This window comes from Heterodontus francisci, chromosome 4 (genome assembly GCF_036365525.1).
Source record: "Heterodontus francisci isolate sHetFra1 chromosome 4, sHetFra1.hap1, whole genome shotgun sequence".
Taxonomy (NCBI): domain Eukaryota; kingdom Metazoa; phylum Chordata; class Chondrichthyes; order Heterodontiformes; family Heterodontidae; genus Heterodontus; species Heterodontus francisci.
The window spans coordinates 177729052-177742456 of NC_090374.1; the positions used below are offsets into that span (position 1 = coordinate 177729052).

Genomic DNA, 13405 nt, shown 5'->3' on the forward strand with positions numbered 1-13405 from the left:
GGTGCTTTTTACGTAGAATATTACTAAGTATTTGTAGCACAGAAATAGACCATATAGCCTAACACTGTTTTTGTTTGGTACCTTTATGCAACATTTATTGTTTTCAGGTTTTTATTGGTTCTAAATAAATGATATTTTGAATGATAAGTGCACCTACAAAATGCCTTGGACCATATTGCTACCTTAATGCAAGTTGGTTTTTTTCCCTCTCTATTTGAGGAGATTTTTTCTGTTGTTGTTGCTGAATGACTGGGGCAGTTGGCATTATAGCTTAATGGAGGAGGGAAGGGACACACCCCACCCTCCTCTCTCACAGGGGGCCAACCAACCTCTCCCACATGCACCAGCAGGGGTGGGCCCCAACCCATGGACCAGGGTGCCAATCCACTCCCTCACTGACCCGGGAAAGACACCAGCACCCCGTCCCTCCCTCAGTGACCGGGACAGACAGCAGAACCTTCCTCCCTCCCTCAGTGACCGAGACAGAGAGCAGAACCCCCTCCCTCCCTCCCTCAGTGACCGAGACAGAGAGCAGAACCCCCTCCCTCCGTGACCGAGACAGAGAGCAGAACCCCCTCCCTCCCTCAGTGACCGAGACAGAACCCCCTCCCTCCCTCAGTGAACGGGACAGACAGCAGAACCCCCTCCCTTCCTCAGTGATTGAGACAGACAGCAGAACCCACTCCACCCCTCAGAGACCTGGGACAAACATGAGCACCCCATCACTCCCTCAGTGACCGGGAGGGACACCAGCACCCCCTGCCTCAGTGACCGGGACGGTCACCAGCACCCCCTCCCTCCCTCAGTGACCAGGAGGGACACCAGCACCCCCTCCCTCCCTCAGTGACCAGGAGGGACACCAGCACCCCCTCCCTCCCTCAGTGACCCGGGACAGAAACCACTCCACCTTCACTTCAGTAACCCAGGAGAGACACCAAAACAACTCCCCTCCAACCAACCTTCCTCAGTGACCCAGGACAGACACCCGCACCCCCATCTCTCACTTGGGACAGACCGCCACCGCCCCCGCACCCCCATCATCCCTCACTAACCCAGGACAGACCGCACCCCCACCATCCCTCACTAACCCGGGACAGACCCCACACCCACCATCCCTCACTAATCCGGGACAGACCCCACACCCACCATCCCTCACTAACCCGGGACAGACCCCACACCCACCATCCCTCACTAACCCGGGACAGAACCCACACCCACCATCCCTCACTAACCCGGGACAGAACCCACACCCACCATCCCTCACTAACTCGGGACAGACCCCACCCCCACCATCCCTCACTAACCCGGGACAGACCCCCCTCCACAATCACCCTTCACTAACTCGGTACAGACACCCCCATCATCCCTCATTAACCCGGTACAGACCCCCCACTCCCATCATCCCTCACTAACCCGGGACAGACACCCCCTCATCATCGCTCACTAACCCGGGACAGAGCCCCCACCGCCCCCCTCCCTCACTAACCCGGGATAGAGCCACCCCCCCCCCCCCACCATCCCTCACTAACCCGGGATAGAGACCCCCCGCATCATCCCTCACTAACCTGGGACAGACACCCCCATCATCCCTCATTAACCCGGTACAGACCCCCCCACTCCCATCATCCCTCACTAACCCGGGACATAGCCCCCCCCCCCTCCCATCATCCCTCACTAACCCGGGACAGAGCCCCCCCCCCCCCTCCCTCCCTCCCTCACTAACCCGGGATAGAGCCACCCCCCCCCCCCACCCCCATCATCCCTCACTAACCCGGGATAGAGACCCCCCACATCATCGCTCACTAACCCGGGACAGACACCCCCTCATCATCACTCACTAACCCGGGACAGAGCCGCCCCCCCCCCTCACTAACCCGGGATAGAGACCCCCCGCATCATCGCTCACTAACCCGGGACAGACACCCCCTCATCATAACTCACTAACCCGGGACAGAGCCCCCCCCTCCCCTCACTCCCTCACTAACCCGGGATAGAGCCCCACCCCCATCATCACTCACTAACCCGGGACAGAGCCCCCCCCCCTCACTCCCTCACTAACCCGGGATAGAGCCCCCCCCCCCCACCCCCATCATCCCTCACTAACCCGGGATAGAGACCCCCCACATCATCGCTCACTAACCCGGGACAGACACCCCCTCATCATCACTCACTAACCCGGGACAGAGCCGCCCCCCCCCCCTCACTAACCCGGGATAGAGACCCCCCGCATCATCGCTCACTAACCCGGGACAGACACCCCCTCATCATCACTCACTAACCCGGGACAGAGCCCCCCCCTCCCCTCACTCCCTCACTAACCCGGGATAGAGCCCCACCCCCACCCCCATCATCACTCACTAACCCGGGACAGAGCCCCCCCCCCTCACTAACCCGGGATAGAGCCCCCCCCCCACCCCCATCATCCCTCACTAACCCGGGATAGAGACCCCCCACATCATCGCTCACTAACCCAGGACAGACACCCCCTCATCATCACTCACTAACCCGGGACAGAGCCGCCCCCCCCCTCACTAACCCGGGATAGAGACCCCCCGCATCATCGCTCACTAACCCGGGACAGACACCCCCTCATCATCACTCACTAACCCGGGACAGAGCCCCCCCCTCCCCTCACTCCCTCCCTCACTAACCCGGGATAGAGCCCCCCCCCACCCCCATCATCCCTCACTAACCCGGGATAGAGACCCCCCGCATCATCGCTCACTAACCCGGGACAGACACCCCCTCATCATCACTCACTAACCCGGGACAGAGCCCCCCCCTCCCCTCACTCCCTCCCTCACTAACCCGGGATAGAGCCCCCCCCCACCCCCACCATCCCTCACTAACCCGGGATAGAGACCCCCCGCATCATCCCTCACTAACCCGGGATAGAGACCCCCCCCACCATCCCTCACTAACCCGGGATAGAGACCCCCCGCATCATCCCTCACTAACCCGGGATAGAGACCCCCCCCACCATCCCTCACTAACCCGGGATAGAGACCCCCCCCATCATCCCTCACTAACCCGGGACAGAGCCACCCCCAATCACTGATCCGGGACAAACCTCCCCCATCCCTCACTGACCTGGGACAAATTGCTGATGCCCAGCAGGAAGCAGATGGAGTCTAAGATGTTGGATTTGCCGCTGCCGTTCAGGCCGGTAATGGCGTTAAAGAGCGGGTCGAACCCATTAATCTCCGTCCTCTGCGCGTAGGACTTGAAACCGTCGATGATGATGGACTTGATATACATCTTTCCATTCACTATATGATATTATATTCCAAGCTTTACAACACCAGGCCGCAGAGATCCAAAGCCGGCAAAACAACCTCCTCCCAGCAGTTTGAATTCTGGCGCCAATTGCCGACCGTTGGTTCAATCTCTCAATAACGACTTTACACTTAATACAGGCATGTATTTTTAAAGAAAAGACATTGAATGCACCGCATAAGAATTATTACACTTGCAGCGGGCTTGCATTATTCTAAAAATAATGAAATATTCCCAATTTTCAGGCAGATTCTGCGTCAGCCGCCAAAGGGGTCCTCGCGCCAACCGATGACGTCACTGTATGAGGGAGGAGCCATGCGGCTGCTCTTAAAGGGTCCACCGCCTAACTGTGAGAATCAACATGTTACAATGTGCAGCACAGAAACAGGCCATTCAGCCCAACTGGTCCATTCTGGTATTTATGCTCCTCATCTCACTCTATCAGCATATCCTTCTATTTCTTTCTCCTTCATATTTATCTAGTTTCCCCTTAAATGCATCTATGCTATTAACCTCAACATAGCAACAAGAGGAGGTCATTTATTCCCTCAAGCCTGTGCCGACATTCAATAAGATAATAGGCTGATCTGCGACCTAACTCCATTTATCTCTCTTTGCCCCATATCGCTTAACACCTTTGGCTAACAAAACTCTAACAATCTCAGATTTAAAATCAATAATAATAATACTTCTTTTTGTCTGTCCATTCTGTTCTGATTGGTCAGTTTAAGGGGTGCGTCTGTAGGTGCATTTATTTGCTGGATAGTCCCTGGCGCACGCAGAGGCATGTGGGGTGCACAGAAGACTGGAACATGTGATGCACGTACGGCTGCCAACAGTTGGTGGCAGCAACGGCGGGATGGAGGGGACCGAGGTAGAGAACAAAACAGTAGAAGGTAAGGAGAGCCCAACAACAAACTTACCCTGGCTGGAGAGATTGTTTCCATGAGGGATCGGATGCGATTGATGGGAGGGATGGGAGTGGCAAGAATGAGATGGGGATAGTATGAGAGGAATGGCATGGAAAGAATGGAGGCTGTTTTTTTATTCATTCAGGGGATGTAGGCGTCGCTGGCTAGACCAGCTTTTATTGCCCATCCCTAATTGCCCTGGAGAACGTGCTGCTGATCTGCCTTCTTCAACCGCTCCAGTCCTTGTATCTAGGTACCCCCACAGTGTTGTTAGGGAGAGAGTTCCAGGATTTTGACCTAGCGAAGGAATGGCAATATAGTTCCAAGTCAGGATGGTGTGGTGGTTTGGAGGCGAACTTGCAGATGCTGCTGTTCCCATGCATCTGCTGCCCATGTCCTTCTAGGTGGTAGAAGTCGCAGGTTTGGAATGTGCTGTCAAAGGAGCCTTGGTGAGTTGCTGCAGTGTAGATGGTACACACTGCTGCCACTGTGCGTTGGTGGTGAAGGGAGTGAATGTTGAAGGTAGTGGATGGGGTGCCAATCAAGCAGGCTGCTTTGTCGTGGATGGTGTTGAGCTTCTTGATTGTTGTTGAAGCTGCACCCATCCAGGCAAGTGTAGCGTATTCCATCACACCTTTGACTTACGCACATACGAACATATGAATTAGGAGCAAAAGTAGTCCATTCAGCCCCTCTAACTTGCTTCATCATTCAATCAGGTCATGGCTGATCTGTTTGTGTCTCAAATTCCACATTCCCATCTACCCCCAATAACCTTTGATTCCCTTGCCTAACAAGAATCTATCTACCTCCGCCTTAAAAATATTCAATGACCCCGCTTCCACCACCTTCTGAGCCAGAGAGTTCCAAAGTCACACAACCCTCTAAGTGAAAATATTTCTCCTCATCTCTGTCCTAAAAGGGCGACCCCTAATTTTAAAACAGTGCCCCCCAATTCTGGACTCGCTCTCAAGACAACCCGCTCATTCCAGCTAGTAAACCTCCTCTGAACTGCCACCAACGCATTTACATCCTTCCTTAAATAAGGAAGGATCCTGCACACAGTATTCGAGATGTGGTCTCACCAATGCCCTGTATAATTGAAGCATAACATCCTTACTTTTATTTTCAATTCCTCTCGTAATAAAGGATAACATTCCATTAGCCTTCTTTATTACTTGCTGTACCAGCATACCAACTTTTTGTGACACATACACGAGAACACCAGATCCCTTTGCACCTCAAAATTCTGCAGTCGTTCTCCGTTTTACTACTCTGCTTTTTTATTCTTCCTGCCAAAATGAACAACTTCACATTTTCCCACATTTTCCCACATTATACTGCATCTGCCAGATTTTTGCCCACTCACTCAACCCATCTATATCTGTCTGCAACCTCCTTATGTCATCTTCACAACATACTTTCCTACCTATCTTTGTGTCATCAACAAATTTAGCAACCATGCCATCGCTCCCCTCATCAATATAAATTGTAAAAAGTTGAGGCCCCAGCACAGACCCCTGCGGGACTCCACTTGTCACATCCTGTCAATCAGAAAAGGACCCATTTATGCATGCTCTCTGTTCTCTGCCAGTCAGCCAATCTTCTTTCCATGCCAATATGCTACCCCTACTCCAAGAGCTCCTACTTTGCACAATAACCTTTTATGTGGCACCTTGTCAAATGCCTTCTGGAAATCCAAGTACAGTACGTCAACAGTCTCCCCTTTATCCATAGCGCATGTTGCTCCTTCAAAGAACTCCAATAAATTAGTTAAACATGATTTCCCTTTCATAAAACCTTGTGCCTTGTGGATGGTGGACAGGCATTAGGGAGACAGGAGGTGAGTTACTCGCCCCAGAATTCCCAGCCTCTGACCTGCTCTTGTAGCCACAGCATTTATGTGGCTGGTCCAGTTCAGTTTCTGGTCAATGGTGACTCCCAGGATGTTGATAGTGAGAAATTCAGCGATGGTAATGCCAATGAGCATCAAGGGGAGATGGTTAGATTCTCTCATGTTTGAGATGGTCATTGTGTGCATTTGTGTGGTGCGAATGTTACTTGCCATTCATCAGCCCGAGCCTGGATGTTGTGCAGGTCTTGGTGTATCTGGACATGGGCTGCTTCAGTATCTGAGGAGTCGCAAATGGTGCTGAACATTTTGCAATCATCAGTGAACATCCCCACTTCTGTCCTTATGATGGAGGGAAGGCCATAAGTAGCTGAAGATGGTTGAGCCTAGGACAACCATCCTAGGACAACCTAGAATGATTCGGCCTGCGCATGGGAGGGAGGGGAAAGCTTGGGAAGGATGGAATGGTATGGGAGGGAGGGGGAGGCATGGGAAAGATGGTATGAGATGGGGATGGCATGGGAGGGAGGGAAATGCATGGGAGGGAGGGAAATGCATGGGAGGAAGGGAAATGCATGGGAGGGCAGCATGGGAGAGATGGATGAGATGATGGATTTGGTTAAGTGTGGCAAATGGCTGGAGCAATTATATAACTTATTACTTAAAAGCTATGTGCTAAAAATGAAGATATACTAGATTTGAATGATAACATTTTGGAAAAGGTGTCACGTAAATTAAAAGAATACACAGCATTGATTCTTTAGACAAAGATGCTAGCAATCTATACCCTGTAGTGTTTCTACACAGTATAACTCCAATGGGCATGCCATTGCACAAACTTAGGAAGCAGCAGTTATAATGTTGCAACAAAACTTGAATCCTAAACGACGACTTTGCCATGGAACAAGATTGGTAGTTAGGAAGCTGTTTTCTTTGATGATAGACGCTGAAATTATAATAGGTAAATTTCAAGGAAATAGCGAGTTTATTCCTCAAATAATATTGAGCCTGTCAGATGTAAACCTGCCATTTCAACTCAGGAGAAAACAGTTCCCAATTCGATTCTCATATTCTATGACTATAAACAAGTCACAAGTCCAGACTCTAGACAAAATTTGAATTTATATTCCTAGGCTTGTTTTTACACATGGACAGCTTTATGTAACTTTTTCCAGAGTGAGACGTTTTGATTGTTCAAGTCTTTGATGAAAGAATAATTTGAAATCCTAATTTAAAGAGACACTGTTGCAATAAAGATACTAATCTGACCGCAAATGATTTGTGGATCTCTGCCAATTAACAATTGATCTAGCATCAACTACCATTGGTGGAAGAGATTTCTATTGCTGAATTTAGTGAGGCTGTTTGCAGTGAGAAAAAAATAGCTTCAGATGCATTTGCCTGGAAGTCTGACGTAGGTTCCGAATTTCGTCAGCGGTGGGAAAGCACCATGGCAGACTTTCTGGTCCAATGTGACGGGACTGCCATTTGAATTGTAGTTTTAATATACTTGCATGTAATTGGAAGAAATTCAATTGGGAGGCTTGGAATTAAGTGGACGATGGGCAGCCTTCACGTGCCTTCGTATCCCTGGCCATTGAAAGCTGGTGGCACCAAGGTGAGGCCTCAGAACTGCGATGTGAAGGCAACCATGAACATCACTGGATAGGGTAAAGGGAAGAGCGGAGCCCATTGTCGACCTGCAGTGCTGTGGGCTCTGCACGAATAGCCTTGTTCTCGGGTGGCTGGCACAGGTGGACTTGGTCTTGGTGGTTGGCACAGGTGGGCATACTGCTGGGTGAGAGGTTGGCTATCAGCAGGCGTGGGCACTGAAGGACCATCAGCATGTATGCCGAGAGGAGTAGCAAAGGCAAAGATGCCAAAGCAACTTTGTCACTGCAAAGACAGTACTCTGGGGATTAATGATCACCTGGCATGGGTCTCATACCCTGTGTCTTTGTGGACCCTGTGGCGTGATGCGGCGCCTCCGACAGAGGGAAGGCCAGGAGGCAAGAGACAGTCTTATACTGACCTGCTTCCAGCCACCATGATGGCCTCTCAGAGTGAAAGCAATAAAGAGTGGTGCTGCTCAGCAGAAGAGCTGCTGGCCTCTGATCTGCACTTGTGGAAGGTGCAGGAGTGTGATGTGTCCTTGATCCCGTGGAAGGCCCGCCACTGTCCAGGTAAGTGCCTAATTGGCACTTAATTCAGGGGGCCTCCCACAGAAGAGGTGACGCAGGGTTCTCGGCGTAGCTTTGGCAGAACGTTGGGACCTCTGTCACCAGGATAACGACCTTGTTTGGTCTGCGAAGCTAAGTATTCTATTCCACTCTCTTTTTTGGGGATTGCATGAGAAGGCGAAGCAGGAGGCTGCATATCATGGGAGGGAGATACCACAAAGACACTGGCAGAGGGGGTTAGGCATCACCACATCCTGCCAGATGCATGGCTACATCTTGACCACAAGCCACTTTCTTTCACAGCTCACCACCATTACCTCCCCTGAGAGTAGACGTGAAGAGGAGCCATATAGGACACCCCAGAGGGGACAGGAGGCTGGCACTGGCACACCTTCCCTGTAGCTTTTCCTGTGAACAATGACTATCTCCCCCTTTCCACTTGCAGGACAAGTGGGCCCATAACAACAGGGAGACCTCGAGGACTGGAAGAGGAATTGCAGATATATGACGTCTCTCAGTAGCTGAGAGTGAAACACTGGAGTTAGCAGGGACCCAGGGCGTCTGCTCAATAGCAGATGGTTTTCCGCACAAGAGAGTGAGGATTGTCTTTCATCAACATCCAACAGACTTCTGAAGATCCACATCATGCTTGGATATCATGACAAGATATGCAGTGCCTAACCCACACATGTTTGTGTTCTCTCATGCAGGTTGGCATCTGCAGGACACTCCATCAAAGGGGGGACAGTTGTCAACCTCTGAGGAGGAGGAGGAGGAGGAGGATGCAATGTCACGTGACTCTCCTGCACCTTCCACCAGTGCAGATACTCTCACTTCAATGTGTTCACACTTGGCTTTAGAATCAGGGTCACAAGCTGGTTAAAGCACACATCTGGGCAGCTGGCTGAGGCTGAGACAGCTGAGGCCTCTGACAGTCAGAGGACTGTGGGTGACCAGGTCCATGCTGAGCCCCAGGCTGATGACGAGCCTCCGGTGTCGACAGCACAAGGCTTGTTGGAGTTGCAGAGAGAGGTAAGACAACTCCTGGCAGAGATGCCAGAGCCTACAAGCAGCCATGAGCAGATGGAGGAGTCCATCCATGCCTTGAGTGCTGCCATGTCGCAGGCATGTGAGCGCATCACTTCCTCCATCGAGAGATTGGCAACACTCATAGAGCCAGATCCCACCAATGTGCGCAGACCTGCACACCATTTCCTTGGCCATGAACTCAATGCAGCAGTTGCAAGGTGAGAGAAGGACGAGGCGCCTGGAGTCTTCTCCAGCAACTCATCCTTCCCTGGTCAACAGGGAGGTTCAAGTGAGCCTTGAAAGGGAGGAGGAGAGGCTGACCTCCACAGCTGAAGGCTCCCCTCAGGGCCCTCTGAGTGTGGACAGCGGCTCCTCAGCCCCTCCATCACCTGTGCAGGAAACCAGCCGGGGCCCTCCAGTCCTCAGGCAGCCAGAGGACGCCTGCCTAGGTCATCACAGGACAAGGGACAACCTGATCAGCAGCCTGCCTCCAGCCCAGCTACTAGTGCAGGGGTCACACCTCGAAGAAGCAATCAAACAGAAAGGCACCAAGACATACTTGGAGTTTAATGGGTGTTTGAATTTTGCCATTTGTTTTCTATTATCAAGTACTTTTTTATTGAAGTTAACAATCATTGTGGAAAATGCTTATTCCTTCATGCCTTAATTGTAAGATGCTGACTTCACCCTTCTCCCTTAGTGGGCTGCCAGTGTAGGCACAGCCCTCCTTTGGTAAGTGTCTCTGATGTACCAGAGTGTGTGGTTAAGCTGGGCATTGGCAAGGAACTCAAATAGAGAAGAGGCGACAGACTGAATGCTTTTAGTGGCTACTGCCAGTGGAGCACCTACCCGAGGCCTGGGAAAGGTGCTGGACCCAGGCCACAGGTAGATCAGGTGGGAGGGGTCTCACGGGGTGGGGGTCAAGAGAGAGGGAGGTGTAGTGGAGTTGGTAGCAAGAGCAGGGGGTTGTCTCTCAGCAGGACCCCCCCTTCCCAATGCTGGATCCCTCGTTCAGCACTGTGCCTTTTAACGAGGGACTCCACCCCCTCCCAAACCCCCCCAAACCGGCAAGCAGCCCACACAGATTTTCCTGCAGTGCTTCCCGTGCAGTGACAGGGCCGCCCACCACTCGGCTAAATGTGGCAGTGGCGGTGTGAGACACTTAATTGGGCATTAATTACCCAGTTAATTTTTACGGAGGCGGGAAGGTGGCAGGTGTACCCTGCCACCATCCCACCTGATTATATGCTGCCCCCACCTCTACACCCACTGCTGGGGAGAGTATAAAACTCCCCCCGTTGACTCTCTTCCTGCACTCAACCCATGTTTGGGAGGTAACCACATGGTTGCTTATCTCCTCTGTGATCTCATCCAGGCTTGCTTAGTCAGGCAGGAGGACCTCTGCTGGCCATCGCTAGGGAAGAGGATCTCCCACCTTTCCCTTTCAGCCTGCATTGCTAAACCATGGGGCCACCCAATGTCTTGCCTCCCTTGTCAGAGGGGTGGGTGGGTCCAGGAATCACTCCACAACCAACTTTAGCAGTTAACACCAAATGATTCAAAGGCAGCAATGAAAGGCGGGTTGGCAGGGCTTTAAATATGGCGCCAGTACCTGCTCTAGAGTCATCCAGCACTACATTCAGTGCCTCAAATCTCACTCCCATCATGTGATTTGGCCGGGCTGCATGCCTCCATTATTATAATTGGCCAGCTGCTGTATGATTGCAGTGGGCCAGCTGCACACGCAACGAGTGACAACGGCGCATACTTTCAGGTCTGCTGCTTGAAGTCATGATGGGAACACCAAATCCAGTCCCTAAACCTCTACCACCCTTTGTGTGAAGAAGTGTTTCCCAACTTCACTCCTGAAACATCTGGCTCTAATTTTTAGATGATGCCCCCTAGACTCCACAACCAGCGGAAATAGCTTCTCTCAATCTACCCTACCTGTTTTCTTAATATCTTGAAAACTTCAGTCAAATTGATCTTCTAAATTCCAGGGAATGTAACCCTAGTTTGTTTAATCTCTCCTCTTAGCTTAACCCTTGGAGTTCAGGTATCATTCTAGTAAATCTATGTCGCAACCACTCTTTCCAGTAGCAAGTTCTACACACTCACCTTTCTCTAGGTCCAGACGTTTCTCCTTATTTGATTTATTAGTGATTATGTTATATCTATGATCTCTTTTCACACCTCCCCCACAAGTGAAAACATCCTCTCTACACTGCAGACTGCACACAAAGCCTTCTGACTAAGAGCAATAGTTCTCTCAATCTCCTGGACTGTCCAGCAGATCTGGACTTACACTTGTCCTGCCATAACCCAAAAAGGAATTGTTTCAATTTGGGCTATGAAAGAAAGAACTTGTATTCATATGGCACTTTTAATGTAGTAAAACATTCTAAGGTGCTTCAAAGAAGCTATCTCACCACCACCGATCTCGACTCCTCCATTTTTGCTAAGTTATCAGACTGCTAATTTGACATCCAATACAGGGTAAGCAGAAATTTCTTCCAATTAAATAATGAGGAGACTGAAGCCATTGTTTTCAGTCCCCACTCCAAACTCCATTCCCTAGGTACCAACTCCATCCATCGTCCTGGCAACTGTCTGAGACTAAACCAGACTGTTCGCAACTTTGGAATTATATTTGACTCCAAGGTGAGCTTCTGACTACATAGTTGCACCATCATTAAGACTGCCTTTTTCTACCTCCGTAACATAGCCCAGCTTTGCCCCTGTCTCAGCTCATCTGCTGCTAAAACCCTCATTCATGCCTTTGTTATCTCTAGACTTTACTATTCCAACGCACTCCTGGCTGGTCTCCCACATTCTATCCTCTGTAAACTGGAAATCATTCAAAACTCTGCTGCCCATGTCCTAACTCACACCAACTCTCGTTCACCTATCACCCCTGTGCTCACTGACCCACATTGGCTTCCGGTCAAGCAACGTTTTGATTTTAAAATTCTCATCTTTCTTTTCAATTCACCTATGGCCTTGCCCCTCGCAATCTTTGTTGTCGCCTTCAGCCCCACAATCCTCCGAGATAACTGCACTCATCTAATTCTGGCCTCTTGAGCATCCCCAATTACAATTGCTCCATCATTGGTGGCTGTGCCTTCAGTTGCCTAGGCCTTAAGCTCTAGAATTCCCTCCCTACACCTCTCTGCCTCACTTTCCTCCTTTAAGACACTCCTTCAAACCTACCTCTTTGACCAAGCATTTGGTCATCTGACCTAATATCTCCTATGTGGCTCAGTGTCATATTTTGTTACACAATGCTCCTGTGAAGTGCCCTGCGACATTTATATAAATATAAGTTGTTGTTATCAAAAAAATGTGATACCAAGCCACATAACAAGATATTAGGACAGGTGACCAAATGCTTGGTCAAAAAGGTAGGTTTTAAGGAGCATCTTAAAAGAGGAGAGAGAGGCGGAGAGGTTTAAGGAGGGATTTCCAGAGTTTAGGACCTAGGACATCCCAAAGCCCTTCACAAACAGTGAAGTACTTTTTGAAATGTAGTCGTTGTTGTAATGTAAGAAATGTAGCAGCCAATTTACACAAAGCAAGCTCCCACAAACAACAATGTGATAATGACCAAATTAATCTGCTTTAGTGATGTGGATTGAGCAATAAATATTGGTCAGCACACCAGGGAGAACTCCCCTGCTCTTCTTTGAAATAATGTCACAAGATCTTTAATGTCCACCTGCAAGGACAGACATAGTCTCTTTTTAACATCTGACCCAAAAGAATGGTTTCAGGGCATTGAGCACATTTCCTGGGTTAGGTGGGGCAATTGGCTCGGGTTACCAACCCTCCAGGAATTAAAGATCAATCTCCTGAACATTGCTGTATTACTGTCAATCTTTCCCACAGCTAATGGACTTCAGTTTAGAGTCACGATGCACCAAACCTGGACTTTCTGAGGAGCTCATCCCTAGGATTGGGCATGCGGTTGCTGTCTATGACTGCAAGCGGCCAGGGTTCCTACTCCCCACTCTTCCAGGGATAGAGCAGTGACCCTGGAATTCCCGGCATTTTGCCTTCATGTGTCATAGATCAATATTCAGAGCGGTTTTTTGAGTTGTCAGCTTTTTTGTCGTGTGACAGCTTTTTGGAAGCTATAGCTAGTTTTTTTGGTTGGAATA

At 50.2% G+C, this 13405-nt stretch overlaps 1 protein-coding gene across 1 annotated transcript in view; it reads right to left on the reverse strand.

Annotated features, from left to right (window-relative positions):
• Nucleotides 1–3562, reverse strand: part of smc2 (structural maintenance of chromosomes 2) — a 68921-nt gene extending 65359 nt beyond the window's left edge. The window contains exon 1 of the mRNA XM_068030643.1: nucleotides 3091–3562. Within this exon, the coding sequence (XP_067886744.1) occupies nucleotides 3091–3258 (168 nt within the window). The 5' untranslated portion in view covers nucleotides 3259–3562. The remainder of the gene's footprint in view (nucleotides 1–3090) is intronic.
• Nucleotides 3563–13405: the final 9843 nt, after the last annotated feature.